Below are 20,838 nucleotides of genomic sequence, written 5' to 3' on the forward strand. Positions count from 1 at the left end.
GAAAACAAAGAAATAACGAAAAAAAAAAACAAGCAAAAAACAATAACAACAACAAAAGAAAAAAAAACAGACATAGTGGCATGTACTTACAAAACCAGCCCTGGAGAGATAGAAACAGGTGGGTCACTGTGGTCCACTGCTGGCCTACACAGTGAGCTCCAGCCCAAGGAGAAACACTGACTCAAAAATAAGGGTTGGCTCCTGAGAAATGAAAGCAGGGTTTACCTCTGGCCTCCACAGGAACATTCATTCACATACATGCAGACACAGAAGCACACACAATCATACATCCACATGTATGCATATGAACCCCACACACATATGCATATACAAAAATGTTAATTATGCTAGTAAGTAAAAATTAAGATGTTTGTGCACATTAAATATGATCTCAGTTGTAACAAAAAATAGAGGATAGGAGAAAAGCACAAAGTAGAAGACTGGCAAATAAATCCAGAAGAGAATATTCCAAAATAGTATCAACAACCCAGAGATGGGCATTATTTCTGAATGCTATTTTTCTCAGTATTAGTTAAAATTTTCATAAATCACTCATTTCATGACACAGAACTTAGAACAAGTGTTCCAGAGAACATTCAACCCTGCTTACCCTAGCAGGCATCTGCATGCAAGGTCATTCCTGAACAGTAAGAGGAACCAGAAATGGCATACTCACCCACCAGCTGTGGGAGAGACGTGGCCTCCCGGTCAAGCATGATGGATCCCTTCTCCATACAGGTCCTGAGCTCGAACAAGCTGTGCAAGGACAGCGTGGCTACATGGGGTTTGCTCCATCGTTCCCCACCCTGCTCCACTTTTTCTTCAAACTTAATCCACCTAGGAAGATGAGATTAGTGAGACAATCAGAAGAACTGCAACCTTCCCTGAAGGCAGCACTAACCCTGCCCACGCCCGGACCAGCAAGTCCAGAACGTCTCCTCCCGTGCGATCTTAATAGTTAATTATCATGCCATCAACTCTGTCATCTTCAGGAATACAGAGTGACAAAACCGTTCCTCCTTTTAAGAAAAAACTGGACCAAAAGAAGTCAAAGCACTGGCCCCCTCCCCATGTAGCCATGAGATCCCTAGGAATGGGTACAAAGGTGATTTTAGATGAGAAAAACACACGTCTCAAAATCCTCCATGTGGCACAATCCTGTAATTATAAAACTAGCACCACTGTGGACACTCTGTGGGAACCTTACAGGGTAGATGTGGGTAAGATGGAGGAGCAACCATGAACCAACATTATCTCAAATGAAAAATGCCCAGTTGTTGATGCTTAGCAAGGACTATGTTTTACCATATCTGCAGTAGAGCTCTCTGCCTCAGCTGACTCTCACTGAGAGGCTAATAGTGATTTGACCCTTGAAGCCAGGCTCCACATGTTTAAAATGAGCAAGTCCGGTGGACCATGGTCTCACTGGAATAATAACACATTCTCTAGCAACCTTTGCAGTGGGACAAACAGCCCTCATCCTCAGCTTCTGCTTTCTTGGACATGTACACATTTTGAGAACAGAGAAAACAAAGACATGTAAGTCTGAGGGGGAAAGAACACATTGGGAAGCCTTTATAATGCATGATCAGATCACACAGCCTCTCCTAAGCAGCCAGAGGAAGTAGGAAGCCATTCTTTTCCTTTCCCATCAAACCTCTGAAGGATGCTGGAGTGGTAATGATGGGGTTAAATTCTGTTTTCCTAGATTTTTCACCCAAGGGTTTAATGATTGAAAAACATTTTCCTAGAACAAGCTAAACACTCACCTACCTCACTGCGGATGAGAACAAAGGGCAGGGGTCAGAGGAAACACCACAGAAGGGATTATTTATAGAACTCTAGTCAAGCCCCGGGAAGGGGATGAAACTCACTAAAGAGAACCGCTGTGAAACAGATCAAGAGATCAATCACAGTGTGGAAGAAGACTTGAGGATTTTTATCACACGCAACACTCACCTAACTCAGAAGTACTTTACCTATCCCTCTACACTTCTCCCAGAAAGCTCCTCAGAGCCAGGAAACCCCCTACATGTCAATGGTAACTTCTGTCTCCACCCTCTCAGCTATGAGAGTCTCCTTCACCCTGTGTATTATATTACACCCACTGAAACAGCAAGTGGCCTTGACTTTTAAATGTTTACCTTTGTAGCTGTGGAGTTTAAAAGCTACTTAGGCTTGGTCAACTCATGGTCACGTGTACATCTGAGCATAGCTAGATGGACTCAGGAGGATAATATGTACAGAAACACAGACAGAAAGAGGTCATGACGCTGAGAGGGAGTAGGGGAGATACTGGAGGAGCTGGAAGAAATGATGTAAATATGGGACTCAGGTATGAAATTCTCAAAATAATAATAAAAATTCTTAAAACAGTTTAAAATTCAACATCATCACCAAAGAGATTCTAAATCTTCAAAACTGGACCCAGCTTGTTTCTATAGAAGTAGTTGAAACACATTTCGAAACAGATTGGGAAACATCTATAATGCCCCTCCCCGTGCGTATATGTGTCTCAAGTGACATTTTCTTCCTCTTTGGTTGGAATTATTTCCAGAGAAATAGAAGGAGCTAGAAGAAAATGACATCACACATTTACAGTATTGTATGGTTATAGCCAAAATAATACTATGCAATTAAAGTAACTGGGTTACTTCTAAAATAATCATATGCTTATTATGATGCTGATAACTTTGAGTAACATCTTTTCCTGCTCGCTTACAGAAATTTAAGCATGCTGTGGTAGTCGCTAGATGAACCGCTTTATTATATGTGTCTTCATTTTTAACATAAAATCAGACTCGAAGGTAGGCATGTCCATCATCTACGGATCAGCTCAGCACTACCTAGAAAGATGCCATCTGCAGAAAACGCAGCAAGTGCATATTCTGTACCCCTAAGAGTTTCTCACTAGCTGAGGGAATAGTCGATCACAGAACTTAAGCCCAGGATAAACTAGGAACGATGACATGTAATGTTTTAAGCAGGCTTCATTTCCCCTCTATCTCTCTTAACTAAGTTGCCATCCGTCAACTGCCATCAATCTGCATTGCGAACCTTATACCATGAAAGAGAACTAAGCATGACTTTGTCTACAATAGGGGCTGTTTTCTGCCCCTACCCTTGATATGGCCCGAGTATTGAGTTCTTTAACATTTCTATGTTGAAATCTTAGAGACTGAGAATTCTGTTTTGTTGTTGTTTCGTTTCGCTGTGATATGGTGTGCTGTGCTGTGGTGTGGTATTTGAATCTCCTAAAATGTTTATGTTGGACTGACGAACAGGCTCAGCAGGTAAAACCACTGCTATGCTATCCTGACAGCTTGAATTTGATCCCCTAAAACCCTTGGTGGAAGGAGAAAAGCAATTCACAAAAAAACTATCCCAACTTATACACACACACTATGATGCGGACACACCTACAGCTATGCAAACATGCACACAATATAATATAAGTAAGCAAATAAATATATAAATATTTTAATTATACGTTAAAATCTTTAGGGTTTGGTTGGGGGGGTGGTAGCTGTTGTTGGGCTGGAATTTGAAGACATTCATTCATACTCTATTAGTCGAGACTAGCCTTGAACTCAGGACAACCATTCTGCCTTAGTCTCCCAAGTGCTAGGATTATAGGTGGAGCCACCATCCCCAGCTTTATATGCTGAAATTCCAGTGCCCAGGGTGGGGCCTTTTGCAACTAGAATGTGCCACCAAGAGAATGTGGGTCCTATCACTCACACACCAAATCCCAAAGCCCTTAATCCTAGACTTCCCACACCCCCAAGCAATAAAGAATAACTTTCTATTATGTGTCAGATATTTAGTCTACAGTATTCTGTCACTGCAGCTTGAATAGACTAAGACAATCCTCAATTAACCAAGCAACAGAAGCTTAGTAAACCTTTCAGAAAGGAGCAAACTTTTGACTCTCCTCCGGCCTGCCCTGTATTTCTTCCTCTCTGCAGCTTATATTGCAGGGAACTGACTGACTAAAAGCAGAAATCAGAGTAAGTTCTTCAAGAGCAATGAGAAATCATAAATTTCAACTAGGCTGTGCATTGAGAAGAGCATCGCTCATCTCAACGGATCACACCAACCCCACAGGTCAAGATAACCGCGAGGAAAGGAAGCCAAGTCTCATAAGTAGTGCACTGTTTACACTTCTATTTCTAGGGGATGTATACGATCCCGTGGCTCATTTTAGCATCTATTCCACATCAGCTTCCATAAATATTGAATGCTGTGATGACGGCATAACATAGCTAACAGCATACAGGAGTTGGCGGGATGCCTATCAAACGAATCTATTACTCTAGTTGTTCAGGGGATGGTTTTACCGATTTAGTCATATAAATTGATAGTTTCATCCCAGAAGGGGTGCATGCGCACTGTCTACCCGCCTCGCACATCAAGGGCAAACTTGAAAAACAAACAGCCAACACGCCTCGATTCAAATCAACATCCATTAAAAAGAAGGCTAAGGCAGAGACCAAAGTTCAGACTATCCAAGCACCAGACATTTTGCAAAGGTGCTTTAGGCCCATGTAATTATGTTTTTAAAAAACAGACACTTTCACCGTGGCATGTACTGAAAGCCTCCGTCTACCCTCCACAATCACTATGAATAGCCACACACTTGTAATGGGTTTCTCACTTTTTTTTCCTCTCTCTCTTTTGTCAGTATGTGACAGGCTACAGGAAAATTAATTTTAGAAGTTGGCTTTCTAAATGCATGCAATTACAAAACTGTTGTCCCCTTGGAGGAGCAGTTTATGAGGTGAATTTTATTTATTCCAAGGTCTTAGAAGAATAATGATAAAGTACTCTGCAGTTTAATATACTTTGTGTGGTTGCCAAGCAGAGAGCATTTCACTCGCTTGTTGAAGAAACAGAAGGCCCAGTGGGAATCACTGAGTTTTGCAACTTTCCAATCATGTGATTAAATATAATTAAGTAAAGACAAGACCTTCAACTTTAAACCCTGCCAGTTTCATAGTGGAAAATCCTCATGACCTTTGCACGAGAATAAAATCCAACTGTGTAAAACTACGGACATAATAATAATGAATTTCGTAGCTAATTAAAAAGTGATTCGTTACGCATAAAAGAAGCCAAGGCTAGTGTGTACCTGGGATAAATGCTATTTTAAGGAGAGTTCAGAAATTTCTAGATCAACTGTGGAAAGCAATACATATAATTAACTAAATATAATGATGTCTAATTACATAGGTTATTGGATTCCCCAAATCTCCTTCTTCTTACGGAAAAAAAATCAATTCAGTCCACCAGGGAATTTCCCAGAGTCCTCTGCTACAGAAAGTCAAAGAACTGTGGGTTACGAAGATCGCAAACTCACAGTGTAAGGTGCACGCTGCTGTTCTGTGGCCATGACCTCAAGAGATTCCCCAGAGGTGAGCTGGGTCAGCATACCCAACAGAAACACAAATAAACACTAGTTCGCATTGTGTCCCTGGACATGACACACCGGTGCCCTTTTCCTCTGTTGGCTAATGTTTCTGAGAACTTGTGATGGTTTTCTTTTTGATCAGGTTTAGCAGAGCAGATTGGATGACACGGTGTGGGTGATCTTTAACATATATAACCATGCCATATTGGTGACGTTCAGCACTGGCCGCTGAAAACTCACTAAGGACGAACGGAAAATGAGGAGTCACCTTGGAAAAGCTAATCCTAACTCAAGTGAAGACGTGGAAGAAGAAAGAAGTCCGTCCCTTCCTCGTGACTTTGGGCCATCTTCAAAGCAAGACTAGGAGTGATTCCTTAATCCGCCTACTTTATCCACCTGTGAACTGATTCTAATGGATTCCTGTTCACTTTGATTTCTGTTCTTTTTTGTTTTATTTTGTTTTGTGGCATGATCTCATTTATTCCAGGCTGGCCTCACACTCATTATGTAGCCAAGAACTTCTGATATTCTCAACTCCATGGCCAGGGCTAGGATTACAGCCATGGTCCACCAAGCCCAGTTTACTTTAATGGGTTTTGATGGGGAATAGAGGCTTCTTCACCATTTCAAGTGATCCCATCTTAATCACTGCAGTCCGACTCAATGTTAATTTTTCTAACGACTACACATCCCAAAAATGCCCTCTAAAAAGACCAACACAGTACTTCCACCAGTCAGACATGCTTCCCCAGCACGAGAAGCCTACCCTCTACACAGTCTTCATCTTTGCACTATTTTGGGAAAGCCACTGGAAATTTCAAAGTTCTCCCTTATCTTCTAGGAAAGACAAAACGGGGGGGGGGGGGGGGGGAATGTAACAAGGAAGACCACAGAGCTACATGCCGCTTTAAATCCCACACTAGTAAAGGCTTCTCTTGCTGTTAATGTTTCATAACTACTCTACTTTCTCAGACTCACAAGGGCCATCTTCTCTATTACTAAAAACACTGTCATTATTTGAAGAATAGAAGCAGCCTAAAATTCCTGAAGTGGGACTCAAGTCACAGTAATGCCAAAGCTTGCCACAGAATAGTCTCAGCTAAATAAAATCATCTGCCAACTGGAAACCTTAATGGGGAGAAAAAAGAATGACAATTGTTCTGTGGGGTGTAGTTCCACACTAGAAACTACATCTAGTTGGAAAAGTCTAGAAAGTTAGCTCTCTTTGGAATAAAAGTGTCCCTCCGTCACCAGTGCTCGGTGGGGCGCATGGAATCCACCAGTAAAGCCCGTGTTTAGCATGTGTGAGACCCCAGGTACCTAGCACCCTGCCACCCACAGTCCAAACAATTGTCTATCAACTGGAATTTTCAGAGGAAAAAAAAATATATCAAACAGATTTTTCAGCCAGAAAAAAAATTCATTCATGCCATATCATCGCATATGAAATGACTCTCTTCTAAGCACTTAAATTTTATTCATCTGAGAGGTTTGAGGTCTTTTAATAGGGAGTTGGAATTTTTATTGTGGCTGGAAAATGCACATCACAAATGGAAGTCAAACATCACTACAGAAACCCTCTGACGCAGTGTATGTCACAAGCAGTACAGATTACTGGAAATCAAAATATTCCCAGAAGCATAATTGCTGCCAAGCCTCTCCCCAGAATTCGGACAGGACCGCACGCTGAGAACCAAGACTCCGTTCCTGCACACATTCACTCTTTCACGCCCTGCTCCTGGAGAAAAGCCGTGCAGCAGGTAGCTGTAAGCATGAGAAGCACGGGGCTGAACAAGATAAGTGGAAATCCCCACCTGCTCAGAGATTCAGGTCTATTAGGAAGACACAATAACAAGGTAGATAAGAGGCTAAATGGTAAGAAGTGCAAAGGGTCAAAAATACAATAGAAGAACTGGGATAGGAGGTATAGGTGAAATGTTTCAAGGCAAAAGTTGGGTGATATTTGCATAACAACCTGAAGGAGGTAAACAAGCGAGTCATGTAGATAGTTGATGGGTGCCTGGGAACAGAGAGGTGGCAAGGACAGAGTCCCTCAGAGAGCAGTACAACTGGCCATTGGGGCTCCAGCAGGCTGAACTGGAGGAAAAGAGACAGAAGGCTATTGGAGTACCTCAGGGTAGATAGTTTATAAGCATAATAAAGGCAGGTTTAAAGAGAGCAACTAATCAGGTTTTGCAGAGGCAGAAATTGGCCTAAAGCAGTGTTGAGCAGGAAATGCGGTGAGATGCTGAAATACCTGAGGATTTCAGAGAGTAAAATCAAATCTTCCAACTGATCAGAAAGCATGTATAAGGAAGGTAGGAGACAAAGAAGCTCTGGTGTTCTGGCTGAAGTATCCAAGACAATGAAATTAAGTATTGAGATGGAGAAATCTGTAGGAGGAACAGGCCTGCATATATTAATGACAAGACTGCTAATAGCCCTCCAATTACTCAATGCTGATTAAATAAGGAAGGAAGTCTAGAGATATAAATGCAGATGCCATCAGTATATGATGAAATCCCTTGAAATTTGAAGCATGGGGCCTCGCCTGAGCTATAGCATTGATATGCTGGGTACCTGGAGTCTGATAGACTACAGCAGAAAGAGAAAACTATTGTGTTCAAAATAGTTATTTTTTTCTATTAAAATACTTATATACCAGTATGGAAAGGTCATAATGAACACTATAAATTGGTATGTTAAATTAAAAAATCAAAAGAATAACTATTTTTAAAGCAAGCGCTTCCCCAATAGTCAAATATTCAACACATATTTATGAGTAGTTTTTCTGAACCAGGCACTTCAAGGCTGTGAGAATACTAGAGTAAGCAGGACTGGGTGATCTCTGACTCTGAATGAATTCATGTAATAAGGAAGGCAATATCAGAAATGGAATTACAAATCATCATGATGATCCCTAAGTAGGAGAACTTATCCACACTTTTCTCCCTGGACAACCTTCCACTATAGAAGCATAGTTTCTCTAGGATTGCATCACCACAATGAAACATAACTTCCCTAAAACAGATTTTAAAGATGGCAAAGAATGTAAGGCCATCTTGGTTTTTACAATCCCATATGACCAAATATCATAACTCGATCCTGTAATCTCAGTACTGAATAGACTGAGGCAGAAGAATTACCATGAGCTCAGGTCCAGCCTGGGCTTCAGAGAATGATACCTGTCATCCTTCCTGGACCAAAATGAATCAAAAATGGAAATATTATAACCATTTCATTCAACACTGAGTTGCCTACTCTGTGAACTGTCATTTCTTCATCTTGCTGAGACCAGGGGTCACGTAAATTAATGGGTAGCTAACATTTGACAAGAAACAAAAAACAAAGTCACCCCTGTGTTCCCGTCAATGTGAACAAATATTTCAACATGAAAAGAAGAATCAAAGGGACTGTTAGAGGCACTGCTGACTAAACATACACAGGAAAGAAATTTTAGAGCGAGAAGATGTGTGTGGTGCCAGAGAAAAGGGAATCCTGAAAGACCTCTCTTGGCAGACGAGGAAACTGAGGCTCAGGAAGCCTAGCAACTGTGCTGAGCTATTTAGTGAACAGCAAAGCCAACAGCTGACTAAGTCTTCCCAACCTGAAAGAGTGGGAGCCTCACTCCATGAAGAAAGAAAGGAAGAAATGGAAAGGGCTAGTAAGAAAGAGCCTTTGGTCCAGGATCATCCTTTTGGAGGATGCTTTATAGATGCTTCAAGGTGCATGCTGCAGAGAGTTAGTGCACATTGTAGATTTAGTCTGCAATATGTATCTAAGTCTCAATGAGAGAAAATCTCTGTTGTGACTCCCAAAACCTTAGAAACTTGCAAAGCACTGAACAATTTATAAAACATGTCCACACAAGCATTCATGATATGATTATACATATCACACAGTATATCTATATGGTATACATCTTATATACCTGCATACATGTCATATGTAAAAGGCGATATTATTCATTCTCCTAAGAAAAAGGATCGTGCAGCTAATGGGACAGAGTATAGAATTAAACTGAGGCATCTAACTTTCAAATTCAGTTGAACCTTCTACTTGCTTTCAGCTAAAAAATTTAGAAGATAATGGGTCTTTATGTGAAATTATACCATCTTTGTCTTAGCACCATGTGTCCACAGTACCCCTTCTATCTGGGAATAGACAATGTCAAAGAAGACCACACAAGATGTGTTAACATGTAGAGATGCTTAGAAATGTTTTTGGTCACAGCCTTTGGGTGCTAGAGTTTATTATTGCCTTTATGTTTTACCACTAAATAGCCTATAAATTGAGATTGACTTCTTCATCAACAAAAGTCAAATTCATATAGCCCTGGTTACTAAAATATGCTCCAGCCATGAACAAAAGCTACCCTGCATCCACATTAATGTACAAGGACGGAAGGAACACAATTACCCTCTTCTTAACCCAGCATCACACCCATCCGCCACCTGCTGCAAAGGCCAGAGAAGGCGGCCTCATGGCTCATCCATTCGCCCTACACGGCTTCCCTGGGCCAGCACTGCAGTCAGTCCGCCATGCCTCACCTCGCTGTCTCCTTCCACTCCATCTCCTGTCCATCCACAGACAGCAGCTCATCGAGTTCAGTGAAGAGCTGAGGAGGCGCCGGACTGTCATCTTCCTCTCCCAAGATGAACCGGATGCGTTCTGCGGCAGGCGAGACTGCAGAAGGGAAAATACTGTGGTTAAAGACTGGCTGGTAAACCCAGAGGAAAGTGCAGCTTCGAGTTCTTCCTCTCTCCCCAAGATTATTGGGTTTCTCTTCCACAGTTTCAGCGGACATCCTTTATATCTTCAACTTCAAGCCCGAGAGAAATCAAAGCCTCTCTGTTCCTCTGAGCCAAACTGGATCTCAGTTCTCCGTCCTTTTCAAAGGACAGCTGTCTAGTCTTGTGTGGTTTATGAGAAAGAACCTTGAGCCCTCAGATGAGCTGAGGTCCAACCTCATGACTTCCCCTCCTCCTCACTTATGACCTATCCAAAATTATGAGACAGAAATCAACTGGAACCAATCACTTCTTCAGGTAGCAGTGGGAGGGACAAGAGAGCCCCCCAATCCTGAGACTCCTAGGCCAAGCACCTGCCCGCCCTCTGCCCTCGCGGGTCCCTCACTGCCTGTGACTGGGTAACGGGAAAGCTGATGAAGGAATATTTAACAAGGTGGGATCTCTTCTTTATATAATGGCAGTATCCAAAAATGTTTAGTCACACTTCGATGCACTTGAAAAACAAACCCAAGTAAAATATTGTACATCTGAAGTGGGGGGAAGAATCTTTTCCAACACACTTAAGCACATAATTGAATGGCCTACTAGCTCCTTTTGACCCTGTCTCCTGAAATCATGTAATGAAAAATTAACTAGAAATTCACCCAGATTGGAAGTTATTCTCTTTAAAGAGAAAGGAACAGGAGCACTTGGAGGCCACATTGCAAAACTAAGGCTCATGGACACTTCCATATGCCTGAGTAAAACCAATAATGGCAAAATCCAATAAATATTATATACAGATGAGCATATATCATTCATATATATCTGCAGGAATAGACATGTCAAAGCAGCCTCGGAAAACATGTAAGTCCCTACCATCTGAATGAAATCTATGAAAATGCAGGACAGACTAAGCCATCAACCAAAATATAATTACTATAAACAAATTCACAAGTAGTCAATCCAGTAATAAAAGCTAATTATTAAGTATAATGCATGCTTTATCTAGCAAAAGGGAAGTGATGGAAAAAGAATGACATTGGCCAGTACTTAGGAGTCTCCAGAATCCCATGGTGATAGTACCACGAACAAAACACTCCAAAGGGAAATTTAGAGGTTTGTAAAAATGTTTTGAAAGTAATTTTTATAAGCCAGAAGTTCTTCTACTAAAATTACTTATTCAAAAACATATTATTTCAGAAATTTTAATATAAAATTGATAGTACTGTTTATAATTGAGGAAAATGTAAATCCTAAATATCAAGAAATGAGGATTGGTTAAATAAAGCATGATACAAATATACAACAAAATACCATGTAGGCATAAACTGTGATGTGAAAAGGAGGGGCTGGAGATGTGAGTCAAACAGAGAGTTCTTGCTTAGCATACTCAAGATCTGCATTTTAATTCCTTTGCATTAAAAAAAAAGTGAGGCTAGGGAGATGGTTCAGTGGCTCATGCTCTTGGCTCTTGCTGCAAAAGCATGAGGAACTGCCTTTGGATTTTCAACATCCAAATGAAAATCTGTCTGACAAGCCAGTCTACCCAAACAAGCCTACTCTTGATGGGAGATTCTCCTCTGCATGCTGTGAATGTTTTACTACCATTAGTTAATAAAGAAGTTGCTTTGGTCTATGGCAGGGCAGAATAGAGCTAGGCGGGGAAAACTAAACTGAATGCAGGGAGAAAAAAGGTAGAGTCAAGGAGATGCCATGTAGCTGCTGAAGGAGAAAGATGCCAGAGCTTTACCAGTAGGCTACAGCCTCATGATGATACATAGATTAATAGAAACGGGTTAATTTAAGATGTAACAGCTAGCTAGGAATATACCTAAGTCATTGACCAAAGAGTGTTGTAATTAATCTAGTTTTTGTGCAATTATTTGGGTCTGGATGGCCAGGAAACAAAAAGCAGTCTCCATTTACATCAGAAAGTCCAGGGTTAGTGAAACACAGTGTCTCAAAAAATAAGGTGGAGAAGAAGAGCCAGGTGGTGGAGGCACACATCTTTAATCCCAGCACTTAGAAGGCCAAGGCAGGCAGATCTCTTAGTTCAAGGCCATCTAGTCTACAGAGAGAGTTCCAGGACAGCCAAGGGTATACAGAGAAACCCTGTTTTGAAAAAAAGAAAGGAAAAAGATGGAGAAGAAGCTGAGAAAGGCATTAATCTCTCATTTCCCCACATCCCCATGAATGACAACCTCACATACCTGTGCACATGTGTTCAGAAATGTATACACCCACACACAAGAAGTGAAGAAAGAGAAAGTAAAATATTCTTATATAGGATTGCCACTAAAATACCATCAAATAAAACGTGAAGTAAAGATTGCCAGCTTATGGCATATAAACACACAAAATCAAATGAAAACGCAATCACAGGCAAACTGGTCCTACTTGAATAATTTTTTAAAAATGTACGTTACAAGAGAAAGCCTAGGGTTTATGCAGTGCTACTGGCTCATGCCAACATGCATGTATGACAGTTTCCATGGTCTAGTAAATAACCCTAGTCCCTCAACAGTACAGTTCGCGTTTCAGCTAACACGGTATATCCTCTTGTTCTTGCTTTAACTATAAACTTCTTGCTTTAAGTATAAGCTAACACTTCCATCCACTAATCACTGCATAACAAACAAATGGGAGTTTTGATCATTGGCCAATCATGGTATTTCTTTAGTCTATCAGTGATTGGCCACTGAACACTCATGATTCAATTCACACAGACATCAGAGTGTGTTGCCTTCATGTCTCCTCATGAGAAATCCACTTGGCACAGATAATCCAAAAAACGGAACTGGCCAACCAACATGAGCCAGTGGAGCACACAAACAAAAGATGGTGGTAATTGAAGAAAACTCTGAGGCAGAGGTAATGAATATATAGAAGACGTCCAGGTCAATGGAATGTTGGCGTGCTTTCACCCACCATGTGAGGGGCTCTGGATACACACAGGAACTTAATGAAGGCAAGCTCATCAACATACATGAAGAAAGTTGCTGCTTTTTGTTGTGGTTTGGTTTGGATTTTGGTTTTCAGAGACAGGGTTTCTCTGTAGCTTTGGAACCTGTCCTGGAACTACTAGCTCTAGTAAACCAGGCTGACCTCGAACTCACAGAGATCTGCCTGCCTCTGCCTCCCGAGTGCTGGGATTAAAGGTATGTGACACCACTGCCTGGCAAGGAAACGAGTTGTAATAAAACAATGACCATGCCTTAAAGAAAATCAGAGGCCATTTCTTGACACACAAAGTAGAAAAGACTATAATATTAGATGCTGATTCAAACTGAGAGAGCATGACAATGGTCACCAAGAGAAAAGAATGACTTGCTGTCCTGTAAGATACACCAGTGCAAGAAGGCAAACATTATTCATTAACCTGGTAAGATGTTATGAACAAACAATCCACTACATTCTTGATGTTTCTAATGTTTTAAATTATTACAGACTAAATAAATATTAGTTTCCCCCTCCAATTTTCCAGTACCTTTAGAGCCAACATCAAGAGAGCTTAATGATTTGAAAATGTTTTAAAGAAAAAATAACCTTTCACATAGATTGGTGAGGGCTCTCTGTGTTCATCCCAGCTTCTCTGGCCATTGTTTTCAGTGGTGCAACACTCGCCATTGTACAAGCACCGCATCTATCTAGAGGTATATTTACACTTAACAAATATACCTTAAGTTTTACTGTGTTTATTGATGTGGGATTTCCTTATGTATGCTGTGAATACCATTGGTTAATAAAGAAACTGTCTTGGGCTGAGCAGGGAACAGAGGTAGGTGGGGAAAACTAAACTGAATGCTGGGAGAAAGGAGGCAGAGTCAAAGAGAAGTCATGTAGCCCCACCGGAGACAGACGGAACTTTACCCAGTAAGCCACAGCCATGTGGCGATACACAGATTAATGGAGATGGGTTAAATTAATATGTAAGAGTTAGCCAATAAGAAGCTAGAGCTAATAGCCTAAGCATTGATTTAATAAATACAGTTTCTGTGTGATTATTTCAGTTCTGGGCGGCCAGGGCAAACAAGCAACCTCCTCGCAACAGTTTATTCCTAGCACTTGTTTTCTTGCATTCATTTTTTTCTAAACCGTAAAGTACTTATTATTATTTATGCATTCATTCAAGCAATGTTTACTGATCACTGCCTGCACTTTAAGTGGGCTTAGCTGCAGTCTCTACATATTAAACAGAACTCTGACAGAAAGATCTCTGTTTTCACCAGGCATGTAGAGGAAATAGACATCAACTAAGCAACTGATTAATTTGTTAAGTAAATCAATAAGTTCACACATGAACTGAGGGAAAAAAAATTTGCTAAGTATAAGTGTTTGCAGAACATTAAATTACATTAACTGAATGCATATTGAGACAGATTACCATGACTGTTTTACTTCTATAATTAGAACAAAATGGCTTTGAATTTTCTCAACATCGCAAGAAGGAAAAAATATATAGTCTTAGGACTTTTGTGTAAAATATTTACAATGCCTTCTAATCACGAACTTGGAGAAGGTATTATTATAGAGCATCTGAGGAGGATAATGACAAAGTGATGGGCAGAACTTGGACGATGGTCGTGATCAGAGAGCCAAAATTAGTATTGACACTTGCTGGTGCTACTTGTAAAAAAACAAAAACAAAAATACTACCTTATAGATATGACTTTGAAAGCCATGGCAAGTTGTGTGTGTGTGTATGTATATAATCAGGAGATAAAGCTGCCAAAGGTACGCATAGTTTGCTTCAGTGATTCAAGAAACTTCAAGAATGAGAACACAAAGTCTACCTGCTTTACTAGAAACAACGAGAACATGAGGAATAATAAACCCTGTCATCCTTTTAGAGCCAGGCAGAACATCCATCAGAACACTGTCCTGTGTTTGATCCAAATGAATTAGGATCCTAAGTGAAAACTAACATAACGGCATCCTAAAGGAGAGTGTGAAGAGCAGAGATTCACAAGGAGCAGGGAAGGAAAACTAACACACAGTCCAGTGGTTTTGGCCTGCAGAAGTGAAATTGATGCCTCTTCGCAGCTTCTCTTATCCAATGAATCCTGTCTTCTCGTCAGAATACACCATGGCCTTCTGAACGTCTATAGAATTGCAGTGGTTCCCACATCACTGTGCTTACATCTGACCAGAGCCTTCATGCAGAATAACAAGCTGTCTGTCAGGGTTAGTGGGAGGCCTGTGCTCCCAAGCCCTCTGTGACAAGAAGGCACACATGGTAGGAATGCTGCCCAAACCATTGGCACCCACCATGAGCATCACTTCCATATCAGAACACGTGTTGCTGATGAACCTGAACGTAGCCATAGGGTTCATCTGGGCAGTCAGTGTGCGCCAGTCAGGAACAACATGGGAGAGCGATCACTCATGTGCACTTCAGTTTGGCTTCATAACACACTGGTCTCATATGTATGGATGTCCATCTTGTCTCCCACAACAGCTCAGAACTATCTCCAGAGTATGCCTAAATATTTCTTGATCTGTTCTTTTATTTCTTCCTAGAGAAAACATTTGGAAACTTCTCCTCTCCTCTCTTGGTTTTCCAGTTGAGAGTTCTAATTTTATTATGGGGTGACTATATTCTGATTGAATTTAAGGCCTGCTGCAGAGGAGGAGATTTCATGCATGATACTATAATCATGGCCAAAAGCCTGGCTGAGGAGGTACTGTTACTTGGCTAAATGGCCATGATGTTGAATATTGTAGATATTTATGTTTATATGTATAAACATGGGTTATGCTCAACTTAATCAGAGAAGCCTCTTTTTTTATGGTGGGCAGCAGTCAATGACAACATGTGGAACTTGTCAAAATGCTGAGAATAAGAGACTGAGTGCTCATCCATAAATGATCATTATTCTAAACACATCACCAATACCACCACCACCATTATCACTGTGACCACCATCACGACCACCACCACCATCACCCATCACCACCACCACCACTACCACAATCACCATCACCACCACCACCACTACCACCATCACCACCACCACCACTACCACCACCACCATCACCACCACCATCACTACCACAATCACCATCACCACCACCACCACTACCACCATCACCACCACCACCACTACCACCACCACCATCACTACCACAATCACCATCATCACCACCACCACAACCACCATCACCACCACCACCACAACCACCATCACGACCACCACCACCATCACCACCACCACCACCACCACAACCACCATCACCACCACCACCACCACCACAACCACCATCACGACCACCACCACTACCACAATCACCATCACCACTAACAACAACAACAATAACGCATCACCATCACCACCATCATGACTCAGAAAACTTAAAGAAGAGGCAAAAAGGATGTAAGAGACAGGATTCGAATTCAAATGCTAATTCTAACTGTATATAAGATTACTAAGTTGTATAGTATAGACATACTTTGTATATGTAAGAGACTTTGGGTCTAGATAATCCTGGTGTGTAATGTTTTTATTTATTACAAGGGTTTTTTTCAAATAAAGTTTATAAAAATAAAAACATAAATAAGTGCCATATAATGGGAGTTGTTCTGTGAGATGGAAACTTCTGGACCTGCTAAGGCTACAGCACTTAAGAACTCACTCCAGCTGCGGTGTCCTCAACAATATCAACCCAGTCAAAATCCCAGCAGAAAAGGGAAAGTGCTTTTCAGAACCCACCTCTTACTGAGGCGTTACCGGCAGTGGGTGGCTGGTCAGAGAGTATCATTATGTACTGAAGGTTGGGCCACGTGCAGATTTCTCTCCTGGTAGACACTGACGGATGCTCCAATGAATGGCCCCTACCTATACACACATGCACAGTGCTAACTGGACTTTGTGAGTTATACAAAAAGAAAGAAAGGCTATGCAGATGGAGGGTGCCATGTTGGGGGGAGGTAAGAGAAGCTGAAGGGAACAAATGAGGAGTGAATGTGATCATGCTTGTTTGTGCATACTTATGATTATGAAAAAATGCTCAAATATCAAGAAAAATTATTATTAGAAAGAAAACATTATAAAAGTTAAAAGTAAATAAAATCTTTAAATGAAGCTATCCCATCAAAACGGCACAGCTGAGATATCCCATGTTACTTTGTAAGGTAATTTTCAAAATAAAAATACAATTTAATTTTATAAATAAGTAAATAAGAATTCTAACTTTTTCAACAACCCATGCTAGGCATTCTCAGAAAAGGGCAACTCTCCTTTATCGTGGCCCTAGCAGCAACAAGTGCACAAACTCCTTCTTTTGAGAGAGCACATGACCTGTCCTGCTGCCTAGCTTCGCAGAGGTGACTTCACAACCAGTCCACCATCCTCCTGGATGGCAGGCTCCAAGTTTGCCCTTCTCAGAGATCACCACAGAGTGGTGCAAACAGTTTCCACTTTCTGCACTGAATTAATAAGTTAGATACAGCTGACTAAAGCTTGACTACTTCCAAGTGCATAAAAATACAGCCATTTGCAAAGTGAAACCTTCTATTCAGAAAGAAGTTACATAAGTTTGGGAGAGTGGATTTAGTCTCCCCTCCCACTCAATCTACCTTTACATTATCTGCAAAGATGAAAGCAGAGCAGTCATTCCATGTTGAATAAGCCCCAAATAAAACAAAATACACCATTAACAAAGTGGTTTTCCTCCCCATACTCTCAGACAAAGCAAATCAATGCATATGTCTCTATTACAGTACGTCCACACCACCTCTTCCATGTTTTCATTCTTGATGCATTTTGTCTTTGCACACCTCAACTACGCAAATCCTCCTAACTTGTCCCTCACCCAAACAGATCCTGAAGCCTACCTTGTGAGCAGTCAAGTTATGCAAGAACGAGCAGATGGAGAAATGAGTACGACAATGGAAAAATCAAAGCCTAAACAATACATGACCTGACCCAGTTCCTCAGAAGCAGTAATTGTCTAAGACTTGCCTGTGTTCTACTTTTTAATTGCTTCCTGGAAAATGATGTGACGAAGGAAAATGGAAACTAAGACCCGGAAATAACGTACCAACACTTTGGTAACATAAACACAATCAATCATCCTTGAGGATTCAGAGGAAACTGGTTTCAGGCACTCTGCTTCCCAGACATGGAAATCCACCCGTGCTCAACTGTCACTCATAAACTGGCGTCGTCCTTGCATACAGCCCGTGCTCCCCTCCCTCTCCAGTGCTTTCCTTCACACCTCAGCTAGCTGCAATATCTAATACAATGAAAATTCTATGGGAACAGTTGTTACACTGTGCAGAAAAAGGTCTGCAGATACAACTAATTATAATTTCAATACTTGGAGGTTAAATCCTATCACAAATTTTGTGGCTATAAAGGGATGACCATTATTTGTGATCATCCAATATATGTCATGTGCTATAATACTTATTAAAAGATTATAAAGTATTTTAGTAATAACACCCCTGTCCTTAAGAATTCACAGATGAGAAGTTAAGAATTGACAGAGGAAATGCTATCAGTAAAAATGTGCCAGGTGGGGCTGGAGAGACCCCTCAGTGGTTAAGAGTACTGGCTGCTCTTGCAAAGGACCTGGGTTCAGTTCCCAGTAACCATACAGTGACTCACAACTGTCTGTAATTCCAGTCCCAAAAGTTCCAACACCTTCTTCTAGTCTCCCTGGCTATTATGAACACATGTGGTGCATATATATATATATATATATATATATATATATATATATATATTTTGCAGGCAAAGTATTCATATACACAAAAATAAACAATTCAAAAAACATCTTAACATAATATGGAATAACCAATATCTTTGTGCCAGGTGTTGTGTTATTAAAAAACAGTTACACTATGTCAGGTATTAAATTATTTTATCAGTCACTTTATGTAAACCTTTATGTAAACCTATGATACACAAGGACACAGTTTTAGGATGATAAAGGACTTCATCAAGATCATGTGAGCCAATGATATGACCTCACCCTCCCACCCCATGCTGTTTCATGCCCGCTTCTTAGCCACCACACTCATGGTTTGAAAATGAGACTAATCAAAAGAAAAACGTGGTCAGGGTGCCGTATGAGCAGGACAGACAGAAATGGATTGGATTTCAGAAGGGGCAGAAATCACCCTGGAGTATGAATTAGTCCGAAAGTAAGTTAACTCAACATTTGGTTCATTATCCACCCGAAACAATTTGTGAATGTGCCCTTTATTCTCAGCCTGGGAAGCATCCCACTGTGACCACCCTGAGGGCTACCAAAAAAAAAATGTTTCTAATAGGAATAATGGTCATAATGAGCAATTCATTCAGAGAAGGGCAGGACTGCACAAAATTCCCTTCTGTGGGTTAAATGAGGACTGCTGGGGCTGACCCTTTCCCTTGAGCAAAGCCCATAATCTGAAGAAGTCCTGGCTCTCAGACCACAGGATGAAAGGGAATAACTTCGTTTAAGCTATCAGTATGCTATTATCAACTGCTTTACACGGTTAATATTTGAAGATTCATTTTTGATCTTAGTTGGTTGGTTTGTTTGTTTGTTTGTTTTGAAATAGGGTCTCCCCATGTGCCTTATGTGGCCTTTAAGAGATAATTCTCTCTCAGCTTTCAGAGTTCTAGGACTAAATATTCATTTTTGTTCCTGCATTCTGGGATCAGAATTTAAAGGTAGATATCATAGTCACTAAAGCTTCCACACGCTGTTTAATTTCCAAGCCATTATAGAACTATAAAAGTACATTTATATAAATAGGTGATTGATATGATAGGTAGGTGTATGTAAACACACATACATGTACATTTCTCAAATTTCATTTGTCACATCTCTAAGAAATAATTAAAACAATGAAGTTTTATGAATCTACAAATGGTTAAAACACACCAATGTCAGTGGCTATTAGTTTTGCCAGTTCAGCACCTTCAACTTCTATTTCTGGAAACAAAACTCCAATTTCTTTGGAAAACTGATATTTGTACTCCTTAGTTCTTCCACTGGTTTGGACACACTGCCCTATGATCTAGGTCTATGCAATGAACATATCAAAACTCGGGGTGCCCCTATGGCTCTAGAGTGATGCTTGTACCTCAGACAAGTAAGCTGGGGTGATCTAGTGTTAGCTTTTGGCTGAAACTCTCAGGGAATATGTCTGTACTTTCAGCTGAGAGACTAGGCAGTATTATTAAATGCTGTGACGTACAGACAGTAGTCCTACACCGCCAAAAGTGAAGCTGCTCAAGAGTGTATCAAGCATGAGAGACGGCAGACTCAAGGAAGAGGCCAGTTCCTGAAGTCATCATATGAATATTTTGATCAAATTATATCTGAAGTCAATTACTATGCAACCCACAAATAAGATGCCTCATCAAAATAATTAAATTGAGAAATATTTTATAAAATCCAAGTTCAGGAGCAATCTCTCCACTAACCTACTGTACCTTAGCCAATCAAAAAAGGAAAGTTACTCTCTGTTAATAAGCTAGCAGGTTCTACACTGGTAGATTGGATAGTTACTCTTTCTATTTCAAATTACCCGGTAAACTGAAACATCCCAGTAGCATTCACTGAAAACTGATCATTTTACACATATGTGGGGATCTGTGTATTAATAAACTCACACTCACAAAAAGTTGTCAATTATGACATCCTTAATAGTCCAGGACATTATTATTCATCTGGAGATGCCGAACAGCCCTGAGAACA

General features: G+C 40.7%; 1 protein-coding gene across 6 annotated transcripts in view; it reads right to left on the minus strand.

The window, feature by feature from the left end:
* The window catches only part of Slc4a4 (solute carrier family 4 member 4), a 419,959-nt gene that overhangs the window by 194,666 nt on the left and 204,455 nt on the right, over positions 1–20,838 (minus strand). For all 6 annotated transcript variants that reach the window (XM_075944451.1, XM_075944453.1, XM_075944452.1 and 3 more), the window contains 2 exons: positions 9,961–10,096; positions 677–837 (listed from right to left, as the gene is read on the minus strand). In XM_075944451.1, the coding sequence (XP_075800566.1) occupies positions 677–837; positions 9,961–10,096 (297 nt within the window). The remainder of the gene's footprint in view (positions 1–676; positions 838–9,960; positions 10,097–20,838) is intronic.

The sequence above is a fragment of the Microtus pennsylvanicus genome, chromosome 12, assembly GCF_037038515.1.
Source record: "Microtus pennsylvanicus isolate mMicPen1 chromosome 12, mMicPen1.hap1, whole genome shotgun sequence".
NCBI classification, from domain to species: Eukaryota; Metazoa; Chordata; class Mammalia; order Rodentia; family Cricetidae; genus Microtus; species Microtus pennsylvanicus.